At 38.9% G+C, this 21,510-nt stretch overlaps 1 protein-coding gene across 1 annotated transcript in view; it reads left to right on the plus strand.

Annotated features, from left to right (window-relative positions):
- LOC138259834 (cytochrome P450 2C18-like) overlaps window positions 1-21,510 on the plus strand; it is a 209,710-nt gene that overhangs the window by 101,338 nt on the left and 86,862 nt on the right. The window contains exon 3 of the mRNA XM_069207730.1: window positions 14,072-14,221. Within this exon, the coding sequence (XP_069063831.1) occupies window positions 14,072-14,221 (150 nt within the window). The remainder of the gene's footprint in view (window positions 1-14,071; window positions 14,222-21,510) is intronic.

Raw genomic sequence — 21,510 nt, forward strand, 5'->3', positions numbered from 1 at the left:
TGCTCCTTCCCCGCAGCCAATTGTTATCACATGGCATGGCACTGCTCAGTTCTGTGCTTCTTTTGGGATGGGGTGGGCTGCAAAATCTCTGTTGTGCTGAATTTCTCAATCGATCTGGGCCCACGGATGGCACTGCTGGGCCCCTTGGAGAAGCTGGAGGGGTCCACGCGCTGAGAGGCATTTCATGGGGATAGCTGGTCTAGTGGCAAAAAGAGACATTGCTCACTTGTGGAAACAACCCACCCTCACTGCAGCTCTGGTGAAAAGGAGTTGACTAGTGCACGCACCAGGAGAAACCAATATACAAGGTACAAGGATGTCCTAAAAACACTACAAAATATGGGGGAAGTGGTGGGAGTACTATGGTATACCTTCATAAGAAATATGTTGAATGAGATTACTCTTCTACGTAATAATGTGACCCAGAAATGTTACGTAACTGATAATTGTATCGAGGTGGATGATGCTTGTATTATTTATTATGATAAAATGTGGTTATTAAAAAAAACAATTGAATAATCAATAATAAATCAATTATGAATTAATATTCAATTATTAATTATTACTTAATTCCTTTCCCATCCTATACTCCTACAAACCCAGCCACCCACACATAATACACAACTAAAAAAATAAGTACACAATTTACATGATAATCAAATAATTCATAATAAATAACAATTGTTAATTAATCATACATAATTAACTTTCCATCCTGAACGCCTACATACCTCACAACCTGCTACCACACTATAAATTACTATTAGCAATTAACTTAAAAATTATAAACGACTTAAAATTACAAACTACATTTAAAAATATTAACAATTATACAAACAATATTCAACATATAAAATTAATATATGAACTAAAACACATGAAGATAATAAAAAAACAATATTTTTACAACTATATTATTCCAAACAATATTAACAACACAGATATTCTTTGAAACCATATCACTTACCCCCCCCCCTAAAAATCAATATTCTTGTCAACGATATTTATGCATCATGGTATTTTTGTATCTCAATATTTTTTTCCGATATTTCTATGTATCTATATTGAAACTCAATATTTTGTCCAAATACCGTTACATAGATGTGACTAAAACTTTAGGTTGTTGTATAAATGCTGTGATTTAAATGATGAATTAAATTGATTATTAGGCATTCTTGTGTTTATGAGATTTGTACCATGTTTTATTTCTACATCTTTATCTGGCTTTAAATACTTGTTTGTCTTAATAAACATATATTTGATTTTTCGAAAGTGATAGCCTACAATTTACCAGCCTCAGAAGAATGTGTGGCTATGTTAGGTTTATTAATATTTGAATGTGTGCCCTCCAGAACCCATCAGATGTTATCAACAAGCATTTCACTACGATCTGTTTTACTGAAGGAGGTTTTGGTTTTTGCAAACTGAAGACATCTTAGCAAGCTTCAGTAATATAAAATATGAGAATGTAAAATGGTAGCCTTATAGAGAACCTTTCGACTTCCTGTGCTTGCTCAGCACAATATAGGGATAGTACAAATAATTTTCAAGGCTTCTTTTAGTTCCAAGCCCATCCTCTTCACAGGCCTAGATTTCATATTCAACTTGTGGTGTCACTTTGAAGTCAAGAGAGGATAGCTTAAAACCAATTGCTGTTTTAGCCCACAACATTTATTTGACACGAAATGTATCTCTGCAATATAACCAAACTAAGGAAACAAACACCAATTGACTTTGGTCCAGCGTTTATGCCTGGCTAGTGGGCACAAAGAAATGGAGGTAGATCAGCTGTTGTAATCAAGGATTGGAGTCTTCAGTTCTTAACTTTGAGGGGAAGAACAAAATGTCTCAACGTCCAGGGCATACTATGTGCTGTGGTTGCCACTGATGAGCTCAAGGCTCCTTTTTGGGGACCAGGACTTACTTTTCATCTTTGGATTTTGACCTGGATAAAGAGTGAGAAAGTCGAAAAAGAGGAAGACAAATGTAGGTAAACAGTAAGAAAGGGAGAAATCAGAGGTAAAAGGGATCGTGGGAGAATGATAAAAAGTGGCAGTAAGTGTAGGGTGGTGGAAAAGAGAGATATGAGATGAAATCAAAACTAGGTAGCCTTGGTATGTGGCAACTCCAGCAGTTTTTGGGGAGGACTCCTAGGAAAAAAACTCTGCCAGATGCAATTCTTTTTTTCCAATTAAGCAGAAATCTTGTGGACATTGTTCAAAGATGGCATTTCCATTGAATCAGAATTATAATGTTAATCAATACAGTCTACATGAACATCATTTCCCTAGGACATACAAACGCATCTAATTTCAAAATGACTCGGTTGCCGTTATGTGAAACTTCAAAGTTATAGCTTGAAAATACAAGTCAAGTTTAGTTGATTTAGCATAGCCCTTACCACCAAATGACCATATATTTTTGCACAAAATTGTCCATGTTTTCTGTTATATGTAATACACAAAGAATCTGAATTAGATAGGGACTTTGATGTACATTATTCCTCATCTCACTGCTGGAAGAAAATTGCTGCTGGTTTGAGATTTGTTATCGTCGAAGCAGGCAAGATTAGTAGGCTACACATTGATTTCAGGTAAATTGTGACACATTTTTGGATAAATAAATTTGACCATTGTAACACTAATTTAAGGGCAGGATAAAGGAAATCAAAGTCCCAAAGTGCTCTAAAAGTATTAGCACCTTACGTCTTCAGAAGCATTTATAGTTCTAGAAGAATCATTTTGTTCCCATCATGTGTAATTTCAGAAATTACCTCATTTTTAAACACTGAGGTGCAGGAGAATAATTAAAATGCTGAATAATGTAATGAACGAAATAATGGCAAGCAATAATAGTGCCAGGTTAAAAAATGAAAAACAGAAAGGCCTTGAATACGTGTCACCTGTATTGGCAAGGTACAAACTCGGCATGCAAAATTTATGTCACCCACAGATTCAAGGAATTACATAACACTGGCCCACCATACCTCAACAGCAGCATTTGCTCCCACAAGCCATCCAGATACATCGCTTGGCTGGAATCCTACTGGCACACATACCACATGTATGGAGAACCAGATGCGGCCATTGAACATTCTCCTAAATAGCTCCTAAAGTGTGGAACGACTATCTCGCCACTGTACCATGCACTGAGTTCTCACAAATTATGTGATGTGTCATATCATAAGTGTTATTGTAAATACTGATATTTTATATGGTGTAGGTGATATAATATAAAGGGTATATGTAGTGCATGGAGAAGGCCAGAGTTATAGCTAATGTAGTGTGGCTGTCTAGTTCAATACACCATATATGGAGGTGTCTGAGTTGTAATAATTTGAAGGTGTTGTGTAAATTATATATTGAAGGTATACGTTTAGAATGTAAAAGCTTTGTTTAGTTTGGTTTGTAGATAAAAAATAAATAAAGTTCGAGTAATGTAAAGGCAGTGCATAAATTATAAATTCAAGGTTTAACTATAAGTGTAGAATTTGTAATGTGTGTGTAGTTTAAGTTTGGTTTGCATAGAATCAATAAATACAGCTTACCTAACTATTAGAAAGGTTTAACCTTTTGTTTTTTAATTGAATGGATGTATGTGTGTGTGTTTCAAAAAAGATTATGTCTACTCATAAGAGGCTATTGTAATATGGACAGGTGATAAAGATATATATGTATGTCATGCTACCTGTGTCTATTTGTGTTTCATCCAACCCATGAGGGACAACCAAGCAATGGTTCACTTTTTCAACTTTCACTTCACTTTTACACTGCTCTTCTGTCTTGCGTGCATGCTGCATCTGTTCAGAACCTTATCCGTGGGACATCAGGTTACACAGGAAAGGTATGGTCCCTTCACACATGTCACTGTTGCTGTGCTGGCACTCTTCCATTGTAGTCAGTGAAGTTCATGAACCCATAGTACTGCTACCCACAAAGACACTGCATTCTGTTGCTGAGGCCTCCCACATGCGACATACACAAATTGGATCTTCCGTCTTCAACAATGCAAGATGATGCAGAGTATTTTGATAGGTTGAAGTGGCTTTTTATAATTTGGCTTCTGTACCAATACACTTGCTGTCCATCTGCTTTGTTGCTATCAAGGTAGCTGTCTTAGATTCCAGAGGGATATACATCCTTCCTGGAGAAGTTTGGGTGCCATTCTGAAGGATATAAGTTTGATCAGATCTCCAAAGGAACCTCACCAACCACTGGCATAACAATAGCCCCTGCAGTGCGAGGGTGAGCTCCTGGGGGCCCCCTCAGCACAGTGCACTGAGAACGGGCAGCAGGAGGGGGGCACCTCCATGTACTTTGTAGGGGCCCCCTCAAGTTTCGCTATACCACTGTCACTGACTACAGATGGCCATGGTCTCTACCCTCTTCTGTCTCTACCAACCCTCAACCCTGCTTACAGCGATACTGGGAAAAATATATGACTCAGCAGAACACTGAACACAGACAGTAGTAAGCAGATATGACTCCATTAAAGCAGATGGAAGTGGCTGACCTTAAAACAATTATTCTACTTGACAGGATGTAAACATGTGTTGGAACAATACTGTCAGTTTTGCCAGTCTACCAACTAATTCAGTAGACTCTGTGGCATCCACGTGATGCATTCCGATTCCTAGGGTGACTTCGTAGCACTCTGCGGCACTTGTCCAGTATATGGCATCCTTTCCTACAATGGTTAAACGGGAGAATTTAGGCTTTATAGTGTGATCAATGAGAGACACTTTTGGTGTTTTATGTGAGGGACTAAGGGATGCTTCAGTTTTGACAAAGTGTGCTGAGTGCAGTGCATAAGCACATTAGTGATACAAGAGTCCAGCAATCAATTGGTTGGACTGGCTGGTAGTATCATCTCCATTTGAAAAGATTGTAGGATGGTACACTAGTTGTTGGCATACTAATAGGGTATTCATCGAGTGTATTAAACAAAGAGGAGAGGGAGGGTCAGATGGTGTGGTACAGCTGGACCTTATTCTTAGAATTGTTGGTGATTGGGGAGCTATGAGAGTGTTCTAGGGTTTGGTGGCCTGTACAGAAGATTAGATCCCAACTATGCAGGACTTTCCTAACCTAGGGATTGGCATGAGTGATACCAATGATGACCCAATAATCATTCATGGTTGTTAGGGTATACATTGAAGAAAAAGGAGCCCAACACCATGACTGACTTGATGTGTACTGAAGGAAATGTAACCTGGCTAGGTAGCCATTAAAATCTTGACTGGCTGAGATGAAGTGGTGAAGGCTTTGAATGTGTAGAAGACTGGGAGCAGTCTTTTGAATTGGATGTGAAGACTGTGTTGATAGAAAACATGTACACGATTTCCATAAGCTAGGAGAGAACTAATGTGGCAGTAGCCAGAACTAGGTGGGAGGATCTTTGGCAAGGGGCGATGGGTATTAACATCGTCACGAAAGAACCTTTTGTAACCTGGATTACCTGAGGTAGACAATAAAGATTGAGTCAATGATGATTCTAAGGTTGCTTACATTCCTGGCAGCAGTTGGAAAAGGTCCTGGTTATATGACACTATATAGAGAAAAGCATTATTGACTTATAGAAATATTGCCAAAAATATCAAAAACATAAATATTGTGATCTTATACTTAAACAGTAATCATACACATGTTGACAACAAAGATATTGTGGAAAAAATATCTGAAGTACAACAATATTGTAAACAAATATAAAGTAATAACATATATTGCCTACACATTAAAACTAATGAAACATAACAGCAATCAGGAAAACAATTTTTTTTACATCACAACATTGTCATCTTTCTAAATAAAACACACAGTCTAACAATAAAAGCACACATATAAACATAACTCAAAATATAATATATAATAAATAACAGAAACACTAATTAGATTTTACCATAAATGGTATAGTAAAAATTCATACTAGTCCCCAACAAACAAATCAAATAAACTGAAAAACAGTTAACAAATAAAAATGCTTTTCCAATAAACAAACAGTATAAAAGGCCACGAAAACATACAACAAAATGCTTCCTAAAAAGAATTACAGAGCGACAGCGTCACTCTGCTGGATTGCGAAGCTCCAAAAGAAGAAGACTGCAACACTTCACCAAATCGCAAAGACTACAAAGAATGTAAGTTTAATAATCAATGAAAGCTAACAAATTTTCAAAAATATCTAAAAGTATTTTAAAAAAATACAAATTATGCTATATGTTTAACATTACTGGTGCATCCTCTACAATAAGGCAAAATAGAAAAAAGAAAAAAAAAGACACTGACTTGCTTGAAATTCGAACAAGACCACCTTGAAAGTAAGTATAGCATTACAAGCACAAAAGTAACAAAATAAAAATAATGCTTTCACAAATTAAAAAAGTAAAATAGAACAAACAAACCCCAAACTACATTTTTGATTAAAAATAATCCAACAGAGCTAAACATTTTTCCCCATCCACAGATTGCCAGAAAGGAAAACTGCTAAAATCAATACTAAACAGAGATGCAAAGCAAAGGTCCATACCTAAAACAAACTAAAGAAAACATCCAGAATGTACATTAAAATAATCACGTGGAATGTAAAAAAAATTAAATTAATAGAACATCATCTAGTTGTTTTTTTAAATTAAATTAGTGTATATTTTCTATTCTCTAAAACCCCACAGATAAAATAACAGGAGCAGCAAATTCATTGTGTTCGAAAAAGGGAAGCTAGCTAATAAATTATAGAGGGTATACCTATAGTGAGGAGAGCACCACCAGTGATAAAACACTCAGCATAAGCACTAAATATCATTTAAGCACGTGCTGTGGCAAGGCTATCATATAAATGGAATAGTTAAAAGCATTAAGGAACTTAACCATCTCCCTGAAATGACTGAAACAGAAGTCAAAAATATTTTACAGGGCCTAAAAGAGACTAGTAGGAGCTCACAAACACCAACAGGAACAATACCTAAAAATATTATACAAAACTTTCCTGAACAAGCAACAGACCAATCCCTTAATACCAACCATAAAGAGATTAATTGCCATAACACACAGAACTATCAGAGAACCACCAGTCTGACCTAAAAAATATACAAATATATACTGTTGGACCCGGCCCTCTCTGCAGGGTCACCCCAAAAGTTTTTGTCTTTCTCCCTTCACTTTTGACTGCGTTAGTTTGTGTTGGCCTTAGGCCCCTGTGCACTTTACCATTGCTAAAGTGTATATGGTCTCTCCCTAAAACCTTATCAAATTGGATTACCCCAAATTGGCATATTTAATTTACTTGTTAGTCCCTTGTAGAGTGGTATAGCATATACCCAGGGCATGTAACTTAAATGCTACATGTGAACCTGCAGCACTTATTGTGCCCCTCCACTTAACTAGCACCTTGAAGTTTTACATGTCCTGATAGTAAAAACTGCCAAATTCGTTTTTACTACTGTGAGGCCTACCCCTCCCGTAGGTTAACATTGGGGATTCTTTATATGTCATGTTTGGTTCCTATGGAATTGTAACGGTAAACCTTCTTAATTTTAATGTCAGATTTTTTCATTATACGTTTGAAAATGCCCCTTTTAGAAAGTTGGCATTCTCCTGACCTTTGAGTCTGCAGCCTGTCTTGGGTCACATGACTGGGTGTAGCTGACAGACTTTGTGAATTCTTCACAGACAATCACACAATACGGGATTAGGTGTGCCTCAATGGTCCATTAACTGGCTTGATGGGGGGCACAGCTGAGCACAGTCCCACATGCACCTGAATGGGCTTTGCCCTGTCTCTTCGCAACATGCCTATGAACCTGTACTGTCACTGCATCCAGCTGGGAGCCAGGCCAGGGGAGTCAGGAAATTCCCAAAAATTCAAAGAACCTTTCCATACTTCTCCTCACATTGTAGGAGAAGAGCACTGGGGTATAAATGAAAATAGAGCTTTCAGACTCATTCTTCAGTTCACTACTGGACCTGGAGAAGGACTCATAGAGGACTGCCTGCTGCTGTGACCTGCTGTGCACTCTACCAGACTGCTGCTGTACCTGGAAAGACTGCTGTGCTGCCTGGAGCCTGTCTTGAGCCCTCAGACACAAGCCTCGCTGTTGAGCCCTGCATCTACACCTGCACCCAGGATTTTCAGAAGTAACTCAAGGGCTAGTTTGCTAGCCTCCTGGTCAGAGCCTCAGGGACATAACAGGCTCTCACAATCTTGAACCCGTACCTGGACCCAGCCTGAGTGAGTCCTGAACCCCAAAAGTTCTCAATTCATTCATGGATCCGTGGTTTTTCTGCTAAAAGTGCCCAGATAGCCATTTTCCATAACTGAGGACTTGCACAAAATTTGGCCAAAAAGTGCTTTGAGAAGGAGGAGGCTGGGACCAACCAGCTCACCTATTGACCCAAGGTGCATTGCTGATCGTGTTGACTTTGCGGCTTCTCTTGCTACATTCTTCTCCGCAGCAGCAAATCCTTTTCAGCTGCCCTTTGCCAAAGGGGTATCTGACCTTGGGAACCTGTCTTAGGATTGCCCTTCTGTACTTTCACCTTGTCAGACATTTTCTCTTCAAAATGTTTCTAAGTCTGAAGGTAAGTGTTGACTAGGCCCAATCCACTTCTTGTATCCGAACTGTGCTCCATCGCAGTTGGCCGTAAATTTAACTTTGCCCAGTTCTAGTGTGACCAGATATTTGTGGTTGGCGCTTTGATCTTTTAGATGCTATTTTTAACCTTCAACTCATAACTCTGGTTATACTGGTTGGATTGTTGTTGCTTTGGTGTCAATCATTTATCAAAATTTACACTAGTTTTCTAAATAGGTTTGGGATTTTTCTTATATTGTTTTTTCACTTCATTACTGTTTGTGTGCTGCATAAATACTTTACGTATTGTCTCTAAGTTAAACCGGACTGCTTTTTGTTACAAGCTACCCAGGGCTAAGCACAGGTTAATTTGGTGACTTTTTGTGGTTCACCATGCAAAGGGTTGTGCCTATTGCTTGACCAGGGCTTACACCCCGGTCAACCAACAACCCAGTTGTTCACATAGTCATACTATGCTACTTAGTAATCACAGATAAAAAATACACCTTTTTACTATATGACAACCAAAATGATATTAAGAATATTACTTATGCTACCAGTAACACTTTGCAAACCTTAATTCATTTAAAAAATGGGTGAAGGATGGCACTTTTAAGCCATGCCCTCCACAGTTTCAGGCAAATAAACACAAAACATGGTCGATATCAAAATATATCATTTCATCAGTGTGCACACTTTTACCTAACAAAGCGCAACTTACGATTAAATGCTAACACACACAAAGCAACGCACTAGCAACTATAACACACAAAAAAATAATTATAGTTTTTGAACAGGTAATAATTTCGACCATATTCTACCCGCACACTACAGTTCAGTGGTGCTACTACCACTTTAACCAGAGCCATAGAAGCACCGCAAAAAATCCATTCTAGGCATGGAATTTGCCCCTAACCTAGAATAAGCACATAAAATAAAAAAGTGAATAGCTTTAGTTATACTTACCTGTAACAGAAGTCACTATACATTATGGCGTGCTTTTTGAATCTGGTTGCCTATACTGATTAGGCCACAGACACTAACCAAAGTATCACATAATGTGGTGGAAGGTCTATGAAAGCACAAAAGAGAAAGGGTAGCACAATTCCGCCAAGTAACACTTGGAAGAAGCCACCCTATCCTCTAGCAAGTCCCAGAAATACTGGAAAAATTAATAATCTGTCAGGAGCTAAGAATGGAACAACCCTAATCCAACTCCCAAAAGTCTTCAAACAAACTATACAAATGCATGAGATTCTGTTATTCAAAGTGCAGCTCTTTACAAACAACCCAGGCCTACAATAGTTAGACTCAACAGCAAGAATCCTACTTTAAAAACACACTCCAGTACACCATTTAACCTGTGTAAAACACAAGTACTCATACTTTATGAATGTTTATGTTAAAATATTATTATATTAAATCCAAAATACCAATCTGAATAAATAAAATCTCAGAATACTGAAGACAAAAACTCAGACCTGAAATGGAAACCACTAACGAGACATTGAAACCGCAAGCTCCAGGAATAGCCCAACATGAAGAAGAAGACTACAAAATCAAATAAACTGGAAAAAATGGCAAACAAATGAAAAGAAGACTTTTATCTCCTAGAAATCAATATTAAAAATATATATTGTATTTATTAATGTTTATAAAATGCTTTGCAGACAGTGCGCATTCTGAGGGTGCTGGTCGGCCCTCTATGTGCTACATGATAGCACTCGGCTCCTTTAAGGGAGCCGAGTGCTATCTCATAGCACTGTTCCTGCCGGTCTGACCTGCGGTAACGTTCTATTGCAATGTTATAGGGCACGGGGAACGCCATGGATATGGTGCCCTAACCAAGAGTTTGGTGGTTTCCGCGGTGAGACCACCAAACTCTATATGAGGCCCTCAGGACCTGATTTAGATTTGGTGGATGGGTTACTCTGTCACAACAGTGATGGATATCCCGTCCGCTGAAATATAAATCCCATTATATTTTGGCACACAGGATATCTGTCACCGTTGTGTCGAAGTAACCTATCCGCCGAAATCTAAATCAGGCCCTAAATACCAGGAAAAAATGTCAGTATATCTTCCTGTGTTTAAAGAAATGTACCAATAATTATCCGTTTGAAAAATATTGTTAAATTATATAATCAATTATTAGAACTAGTTTTCAAATATATCAATGTTTAAATAATGTAAAGAATGTAAAGGGTAAATAGTCTAAAAAAGCAGTAATTACTGAAAAATGATGTACAGTAAAAAATGGTATATTTTAAAAGAGATGTTTAAAATATATCTGCATAACTGAAACTTAACACATTGGGGATCATGAATCATTGTTGACAACTTCTCCATGGCAAATATAAACTATACTTTTCCCTGTCACATGTTGATTATCGGTGTATTTGGGAGTTTCTACATCTGGGCTGTACTTAGTCGAGCACCAGTGGTAAATCATCTTTCTTATTGAAGTGGTCAAGGGGTACAATCCCTAATCTCTAGGGTTTCCAAGTAGTAGTAACAGAGGTTCATGGAGAAGGGTAATATTAATTACGGCCGTATGTGACGGAACTCCTCAAGCCAGAAAGATTGAATGTGAGGGCATGAACACAATGTATGTAACAGGCAGCGGTGTATCTTTATTGGGGTTTTTGGGCTGTTACACCCTCCCTAATAAATGTATTTTTGGATAAATAGTTGGGCACAGGTGCATTCATTCCGGTATTGTGACATGTCAGTCAGATTTCACCAGGGGTTTTCCCAACACACAGACAAAAATGCATACACACACTCCATCTTTGATTTTAAGGTCCCCAAAAATATTGGTTATTTTACAAAATACTGTGTTTTTTTAATTAATTTGTCTGTTTATTGCAGTCTTCTTACAGAGCATAACCACTGCAAGGATTAGAGGGATTTTGTGTGTTCAAAACTTCAGTCCGACTTTCCAACTAAATCTGCTTCTCCTAGCCTTTTCCAAGATCTGTCATAACTGCAGTGCACCACTCCTCTTCCTAGGGTGCCAGTCACCTTCTTCGTGTGTACCTGCTCTCTTGTCTGTTATCCCTAACCCTGTATTGTCCCATTAAGAACATCCTTACATTCTTCTTCAGCAACCACTGGTACCTCTGCCAAGCCTAAATTTCCCCCTTATCTTGAACTCGCTTCTTGCTCCTGTTCCTCCATACACACTATCTGCTTTAAAACCATCTCCCCTCTCCACTTAAAACTTCACTCCCTTTTCTATCTTGTTGTCTCTTCTATTTGGCTTTCCATGCTGAAGACGTATTTACTGTAAAGCTATGAGATTTGCCAGCACCAGTGTTAATGGCTCCAATACATGTTCTTTATACACACCCAGATGCAAGCCCGTGTCATTTTCAGTACTGTGAAGTCACAAGCCTCACAAAGTTCGTTGTATGTACAAAAACAAATCATTAACCTTGAATTCCTCCCAGGACACAGGATAATTTCCCAGAGGGTCATTGAGACCCCATAAGACAGGTCTGTTAGTCGCTTCAAAGGTGGTACATTCACAAGCAGCACCATCCTCACTTGGAGCCCCTGTGGGCTGTGCTCACAGACAACAGCATTAGGATTAACCAATATGTTGACAATACACATCTCTACCTGAAAGTCTTCTCTGCTCCAAAATGCCTCAAACACTGCTTGAAGCTCATCCATACCTTGATTTCCAGCACCTACCTGACACTCAGCCTAAGAAAGATATAATTCCAGTTATTTGCCAAGACAAACAAGCAAGAAATAGTAGCCGGCTCAATGACATGATCCTTACAGCTTTAAATCCAAGCTTTCGCTGAATGCCAATTTATATTGATTCACTTTGTACCTCAACCTCAAGGAACATATTGCCAACAAAGATTGTGTGGTGAAAGATTTCTTTTGTAAATTTCTTCCAGAAAACTGACTTCAGAATTTCTGTTCAGTCATTTAGATGGTGGTAATGCCCTGCTGTATGAGTTCCCAGACACCACACTAGCACCCCTTAAGGACGTCCTGCAGACATGTCAAATCCAGGGCCTGTGAAAGTATGATTCCATCACCCTCTTCCTGATGGAACTCTAATTGCTCCCATTGCTGGACCGCACCAACTTCAAATTTTGCTGCATCATTAACAAAGCCACCATGACCAGCACCCTAAGTAACTTGCAGACAAGCTCACCATCTCTGCTGGCTCTCAGCAAACCCCCAGCAAGCCCGCCATTAGACTGGAGAGTAAGAAGTGTAATAAAAGGAAAAAATAAGGCAGAACTTATGTTCCATCTATGCACTTAAGGTCTGGAACAATGTGCCTGTATCCATAAGGACTACTTCCACACTGCTCCTATTTACACAGGAGTTGAAGATACATCTTTTTAAAGAGCACGTCCTCACAATGCAGTAACAATCCACTAACCAGCTTCCTCTCCTATGCCTCGTTAACTATATGTTTGATTGTACCTTGAACAGGACTGTGTTGCCTCTTTGGCTAGGCCTGTGCTCTACAAATAGCACATACATACATGACACTAGGTATTGCATCTCTCATATCATGTGATGTGGAACATGCAGGTCTCACTGTGCATTGTGTTTGCAGCTGCTTGTTCTGGGTCAAGCATAAAGCCCACGCTTACACCGCTAGAGGAACTTCAGGCAGTGGTGGTTGATCGCAACTAGCAAGGCTACACAGTACCATCTAATCGCTTGATGGCACCAGCTGATAGATGAATGGTCGCAGTTGCCTGGGACTGAGGCTTTAGACCATTTGTTCAAGAATGAAAGAATGATGACTATCAAGCACATTTGAATAGCCAAAACCAGCTCGTGTGCAGGATCTTAACTAAAATGAATGTTCAGCTGACAGTCTCACCTGTCTTCATGTCTTTCCTATAATTAGCCCCAGTTTATGGTTGTTGCTGGACCACATTTCTCTCAGTGATATTCATTTCCATCATATATTATACTACTTTTGGGTAGCTTAAAACAGTGTTTATTTTGCTAAATATCAAAAACAATTTCAGCTACTGAACCCCAAACTTCACGTAAAAACAATACTCTTAGAGTATGTATTCATTACCTTGTGGCGAATGTGTCATCTTTCAGGTGCAGTGTGGATGGACCGACAGGCAGATGCCCAGTTCATACCAGGTCATCTTCCCCATTGCCAACATGTACATGTCTGTACGGTTTTATGCAAAATTACTTCATGCAGCTCTTCATGTGCACATTAAATCGGGTCGCGTGACTACAACATCTGTGGAAACAGCCCATAAATTGAGCCCTTGACACCTGCAGTATCCGCTGTAGACTGATAGTTGGGTAATGTTTACAGCACAATAAAGTGGATGTACTTGCTGAGGTTAGATTGCCATTTGTATGGTAGCAACAATTAATACCAGACTTAATTATTATTTAAGCCATCATGACAAGTAGTAAGACACCTTTGTAAAATACTCTGTGTTTCAGACGTTACTAACTATGGCATGCCTACCCTTGCACTCTGGAGTGCAGGCATTTTTTTCAGTGTTGGGGATCCGTGGAAGCAGGTCCGGCGCTTTTCGCTCACAACGCTGAGGAATTTCGGGATGGGGAAGAGAAGCATTGAAGAGCGGATACAGGAAGAGATTCAATGCCTAGTAGAGGAGCTGAGGAAAACAAAAGGTTAGTTCCATTATTTCAACACAGCAGTTGTCTGGAAATCGTATATAGTGTTTATGGAATGTTCTGGTCTTTAACTACGGAAAGAGAATCACTTTGCCAGGACACACTATACAAACACTTTGTTCCTCTGAGTTTTTCTACCGAAGGACTGTCTTCATACCCATAAACCAGCACAGGTCTACCTTGACAGTCCACCAATAATCATGAGCGATAAATCTGGTCTTGTACTCAAACATTCATAAGTTGCCTCTTTTGGGGGATTCATCTAGGAATTAATTAATGAGTTACTCGTTCTCTTGGCAATGGCCGTAAAACCTGATTATTTAGTGGTGCTAATTTAAGGTGACAGGTGAGTTATGTGTTTAGGTCAACCCAACAATTAAAAATACAAAATACACTGAGTATGTTGTTCCTATCCACACTCTAGGTAAACGGCACTAGTGTACTTAGGTGAAATACAGGTCTGTGGAAATGTTTACATTTCGGAGCAAGAGCCCTCACCCACCTACAGGGGTGTGGCATGCTTCATTGTCATGCAGCTCCTCGTTGGGCTAGCACTGCAATGTCCAACGGGCCCCTAAATAGGGGCTCTTTGTTGGTGTTCCTTTTTTGTCTGGCCATTAATGAAGATTGTTGCAGATGAGAAGTAGATTATAAAGGTGTAGAATGGCGAGAAAGTGATATTAAAATTAACTACGGTACCCTACCATATATGTTTTTTATTCTGAAATATCTTGTTAATGGATAAAAACTAAATGGAATATATAGGAACATAATGTTCCTTGTTATTCTCTGTAACTGATCAACATGTTTCTTGTTCTTTATTTAGTCATGTGATCTTTGGAAATTTGACAGGGCCCTAATAACCTAATTTACAAGCAATGGGACCCTAACTCGATTAGAGGGCTGTGCCCACATGTAAAAACCACCAAGTTCGGGTTGAAAATAGATGTACCTTTTAACACTTGCGGATATAATATGTACCTAGAATAACCGATCTAAAAAGTAAATAGTAAAATGGAAAACACACTTAAATGATGGAGAGAACCATTTTATGCCAGTACACATCACAGTTCTATTTGAGTACAAAAGACTTAAATCGTCCAGCATATAACTCTCACACATAAATGATGCATTATTGTGTTGCTGAAACCATCTATGAGTGCCAATGGTCAGATACCCATTACACCAAAAAGACAAGCATCAAATATTAGAGCAGAAAATAGTTTTTTGTTTGACCTAGTCCCCACTAGAATTAGAACTCAACAAATAAACAGTGCAGCTGTATTTGGTTTAGAAGTGCAAGTCCACTCAGGTTCAACTTCAGCGTTGGTATGATTCTACATATCAACAACCCCAATCACCACTACATGCCAGAAACCGCACTACTTAAAGATTCCACCCACGTACTAGCAGCCACAAACAGACCGGCTTCAACAGAGAAAACAAAACTTCTTGCCTGGCATACACTTTTAAAGCCTCTGGAACCACTGTTTTACACAGCTGAAGCAATGAGTCAAAGTCAAAACATCTAAATGAGTGGGGTAATCTTAACTCACAAGCGTTTTAGAAACTGCCGAATTAGCAAAGCAATCGAAAATGTATTCCTCCTCCTTCAGCTCACGTTGTAGAACCTGAGGACTCGTTGTTCTCCGTCTCTATATGACCATTGACACCAGATGACTCTAAACCTAGGTGACTCAGTGGCTCAAAGCCTAACCAGACGCTACTTTTGAGAACTGTAACGAAACAGCTCCCTGTGACTATTCATCATTTCTACTGGTCTAACTCCCTTCCTTACCCTGCCAACACACTCGGAATTCTCTCCTCAGTCATTGCTGTCCTGATAACTGAGCCCTTGTTTTCATACACAGCATGTGGCCGATAAACATTTGGATAACCCTACCACCTAGTTACAACTGTAGTAAGTGTTCTTGTGTTCTTGCTTGACTCTTATTCTTTCTGGAATCTCATAGTTACTATATGGCAAACCATATTTTCTATTTCTTTCATACAATTTCATCCATACTTGCCTCTCTTGGGAAACCATTACCCTTCTTCACAGCAACTCAAATGACCGGCACGTATAAGGGAAATAGTATGGTAAGCCCACATTATGAACTACATCTTCCATTAATCTAGACAACCTAATTAGTTTTATGTTTTTGGCTTGAGAAGAACTCTCGCTTATGCTTGACATGACTTTGTAATAAAACGTCTCTGTGCCTGTAGACATCTTTATCATTGTCTTGTTCACAGTTTCTAATGGTTAACTTACGTACAAAACAACTTTCTTTCAAAAGTTTATAACCCTGGAATACTGGGTAATGTATGAATCAAACGTTCTCTGTCCAAGTAAAGTAGTTCAGTAACATTACTGAAAACTGACTAGGTAGCCAGGTAAATGGGTAATCAAAAGTGAAAGCCATCTATGGTCATGAATCCTTTAACGGTTGGGCTCAGCAGGTATCAAGAGCACACATCAGTCCTCACCTAAATGTGTTTTACCTCACTAGTAAAAATTACACAATCCGGGAAACTAACAGAGAGCCTCGAACCCACCGTTAGTTATGGTCTTACCTATGTAATCTTTATGGCTACATTACACGAGATTCTTCCTCACCCCAAAGGGTACATTACATTTCTTCCCCTTAACCCACATTTTGGTGTCAATGATCACTCCTCTGCAACCTTGAAATAAGGTTGTGAAGACGTTTTTCCAGTTCAGCTCCATAGGACAGCCTCTCGATAAAGGTCAGGTTCATCCAAACACAACAGCAAATACTCAGACAGGCCACCTTATGGCACATGTCCCATCCCACAACTCTATCTACACACTAACACTCCCACCTTATTAGATAAACAGTAGAATTCTTCAATGACAGGTAGATGGTCACACAATCATAACTTACATTCTTGGCTTTAGAAATGATTTTCATTTTAAACTCATGCTTTTGAAGTTTTGTCCCAAGTCACGCCTAATGTGCTGACACATTTCTTGTACTACCACCACTGTACCGATTGATTGATGGCTTTGTGGCACAGTAAATGTCCTGAAATATTCTAAGGCCCAGAAGCAAAACAGAGTATCTCAGACTCATTCCCTAACTAAATAGCTGCTTTCTGCTGGGGTTTAATGTACTGTATCCTAATGCAAAATCTATGTCATCATTGTCCTCAGTGGTTATTGTTCACAACTACAGTGACCTTACGATCCCAGCAATTGTGTATTCAGAGCCATTTTAGCTACAATCAAATTATTCCAGTTCATATGATCACTACAACCTTTTCCAAAGCTATTCATTGTGTTTAGTTTTAGGGCCTGATTTAGAGTTTGGTGGATGGGGTTACTTTGCACAAATGTGACAGATATCCCGTCCACTGTATTACATTTCTGTTGTATCCAGTGGCACTTCTGATATGACGGACGAGATATCTATCATGTTTGCGATGGAGTAACTCGTCCACCAGACTCTCAGTCAGGCCATTAGTGGTTAAACTACCCACAAATGGTCACACTTTCCCAGGTCATGATCCTCAGATGACAGGTCTTTAATATGGTATCTACCAATGCCAATATTAATTAGAGAGACCCACTCAGTGTAATATGTTGAAGATATTCCACCTTTTGCTTGAGAAAAAATACTTATTATGCTTTAACGATTTTTAATAATTTCATAAACATTATCCTGAGTTTTGCTGTGCTCTGAAAAGTCCTACTTATAAAAAAGGATATCATCCAGAGAGGTGACCATTCTAGGGATATCCTTGAAGATCTGAAATTTTAGTATAGGACAAGGTGAGGTTGCTGAATTAGACACAATTATGTACACAAAACATTGACTGATAGCCCTCCACCAAAATATAAATCCCATTATTTCCTATAGGATTGAATTTTCGGCGAATGGGATATCTGCCACTATTGTGACAGAGTAACCCATCCACTGAAATCTAAATCAGGCTGATAGATTTGAAGCAGTTGCATATATCTGAATGCAGATTAGGGTAGTGCAAAGTTAGGAAGCTTATCATAAGGGTCGGATTTAGAGGTTAGTTAGGACGAGCTGTCTGGTTGCAAAAAAACTATTGTTGCCTTACCAAGAAATTACACTTGATTTAAACCCCTAGCATTGCTTACCATTGGTTAGCTTTATTGTCACTCTCATTTGCTTTATTCATGCTCAATAACACTTTATTTTGGCTAAAAGCCATAAAAGTACTATACACAATAAATAACAGATATTACTTATACAACATTAATAAAATTTAAATAAAAATCTTAAAACAAATATATACAATAGTGCAAATTAAAAAATTTAATAGGATTAAAATATAATACAATCACATTTAACAAGAATACTATTAGAGATATAATTTTACCCGTAGTGTGTAGCATCAATGGAGAGTCAGACTTTGGCAAATAATATTTAGGTAAAGAATGAATTTATTATTTTTGGGATCACCTTTCTAACAGGTTCTTAATGGCGGTGATCAACTCCTTACTAACCCACCTATATAGCAAATACTTAGAGGCAGCAATGGTCCTCTTTGCGTTGTTCTCTAGACCATACAACTATGGGTTGGAGCTATGGGCTACTTTCGCTGTTATCTTCCATGCCCACTACAAATAATGTGAGATGGCAAATACAATTAACTCCTCAGTGTCACATTTTAAAATCCTTAGCACTTCCCAGTAATGTCTCACTCCCAGAGACCTATATACAATGCAACCAGCCATTTCCTGCGGTGTGCAGTATACTTAGGGCAAAATAAGAAAAAAAATTGCTTTTTGATGGGAACAATATGGACAGTGATTTGTAGAACATTCTGTTTTGTCCCATTCTGATGTCAAAGTTGTTAACTGTAGCACGCCACATCTAAATTGCACGTATAGATGTTTCGCTTGAAATGGGGAAATATTGTCCATATATGATTCAAACCAATGCATACATTTCTTGAGCAGATACTGACCAGCTATACTCCACTCTGACTGCTCATTCCATATCTGCCCCAGTGCATGCTCCCAATAATTACTTTTCAGCTTCTGAATTACTCCTTTAGTGATTGTGGAGGGTGAGGGCGAAAGCTTCTCCATTTTTACCAGCCCACTGAGTTCTTTGACATGCTTCAACCATGAAACACGCCTTTCCCTGTCACATGCAGTCAATTCCCCTAAGGATTCCCTTTAGGAGCCCAGCTCCATAGTTGTCCAAAGCCTCACCCAGTACAGAAATGGTTATAATATTATTGACAAATGAATACTATTGAGTACAAGATCAAATCTCAAGGGTAAGAGAGGAGTAATATTTGGCAAGTTAAATAGACTCCTTATACATTTGTTTTCTACCATTGTTAGGGTAGCTGCATCACCGTATTCCCATAATTGTGCGCTATAAATTAGTGCTGATAGGGCCATAGCCCTATAAACCTTAAGTACAGGAGACACCAAGCCACCCAACAATGATCTTGCTTTCTTCCCTATACCCATTGCACCTTGTTTTGAGATTTTACTTTTGACTGTATGAGGGCTCCAGGATAGATCATCACTGAGAGTGACTCTCAAATAGTCATAATGTTTGACCTGTTTTATCTGGGTGCCTTCAGTAGCCATCCTTTCTCTAAAAGAGAGGTGAGGATTAATTGCCATATATTAGGATTTCCGTGGATTTAATTTCAAACCTCGAGATGAGCAAAAAAAGCTGCAAACGAGTCTAATTCAGCTTGAATGCCCATCGGGGTCTTAGATATGAGAAGGGAATCATCAGCAAACATAAGAGAGGTATATGAACTCCAGCAGACCAAGGCACATCATGTCTACAGTTTTTTTAGCCACTCAACCGTCCCATTGATATAAAGACTAACAGTCCTGGGCGGAAGTACACATCCTTGCCTCACCCCTGATTTTTGGGGGTCCTATTCGAAAGATGTTGTGCCATATTCTACCTTGCTCTTGCATATGAATCAGTATGTAAAACTCTCAGAATCCAGATAAGATCACAGGACTTGCCTACAAAAACGTTTTGGGACAATATCTATAAAACGTATTGGTCTATAAATGCTGACAAGTTCCTACTCCCCTTCTTGTGAATTGGAATAATAATTGCTCCTTGCCAAAACGGAGGGATAACTGCTCCCCTTCAAACAGCATTATTAAGTGTGATGTGCTTGGGTAAGTACAAATCACCAGGGATGCCATCCATTCCATGTGCTTTCCCTTTTTTCATTTGTTTAAGGGAAGCACCGGTATCAGCCATAGTGAAGCTAGTTACCTCAAAGTCCTCTTTTCCTAACATTCTCTTAGAGTAAGTTATCTCTAGGGGCTCTGAAAAAATACCCATGTCCTGCTCCTGATAATTGGCTTTGGCCTGATCCCATTCATTATATAAGTCACTAAAGTGAGATATCCATTTATCTGGCAATACCACTGCTTCAAGATGATTATCAATAGTGCGTGAACCTACAAATACCAATTTCCAAAAAGCTTTTGAATCTCCATTCTGGGGCACCCCAAATACATACATCCATTGTTCAGATTCCTACCTTCTTTTTGCTTTCCTCAAAATGGCCTTATACCTTCTCCATGCAAGGATGATATCTTGCCGGACACTGCTTGATACAGCCCACTAGGGTGTTTTTAGCCAACTGACAATTCTTGAAAAACCAATTTGGCATTGATTTGAGGAAATAGACCCTTCATCCCTCTTTAACAAAAAGTACCTCAATTCAGCCATTAACTGGCAACAAAATTTAACTCGGGCATTACCATAGATCCAGTTGGTGATCATTTTTCGCCATATAACTCATACATTTGCTCTTGAACCTCTGTATTATGCTCAATCGATGACCATTTGACGTTCCTACTATTGTTTGATGTCTCACTGGGTACTACATTTGTTACAATTGCCTGATTTGAATTCCAAAATATATTAATCGAAAATGTGACACTCAAGGCTTGGTGGTTGCTACTAGCTCTTGGCACAGCCATATCCACTAAAAGTGGTCATAAGGCCCGATGCAAAAATAAATAATCTATACTACTAGTGGTCCAGCCCCTTTTAAAAGTGGGTCACGGAGGGGAGTCTGATAGTGTGTTACCATTCACAATACACATCCCAATCACCCCAAACCAGGCTTCAAGCTGTAATGCTATACTAGAAGATTGTTTTCCTTCCAACCAGAAAATCCCCTGTACTGGCCTTTGCCCCTCTTTGTGGCACCTGTTGATATTCCAGCGGAACAACATCTCTGAGTCAGGTATTACAATCCCCTGCAACAATTCCATAGGCATT

This window comes from Pleurodeles waltl, chromosome 9 (assembly GCF_031143425.1).
Source record: "Pleurodeles waltl isolate 20211129_DDA chromosome 9, aPleWal1.hap1.20221129, whole genome shotgun sequence".
Lineage (NCBI taxonomy): Eukaryota > Metazoa > Chordata > Amphibia > Caudata > Salamandridae > Pleurodeles > Pleurodeles waltl.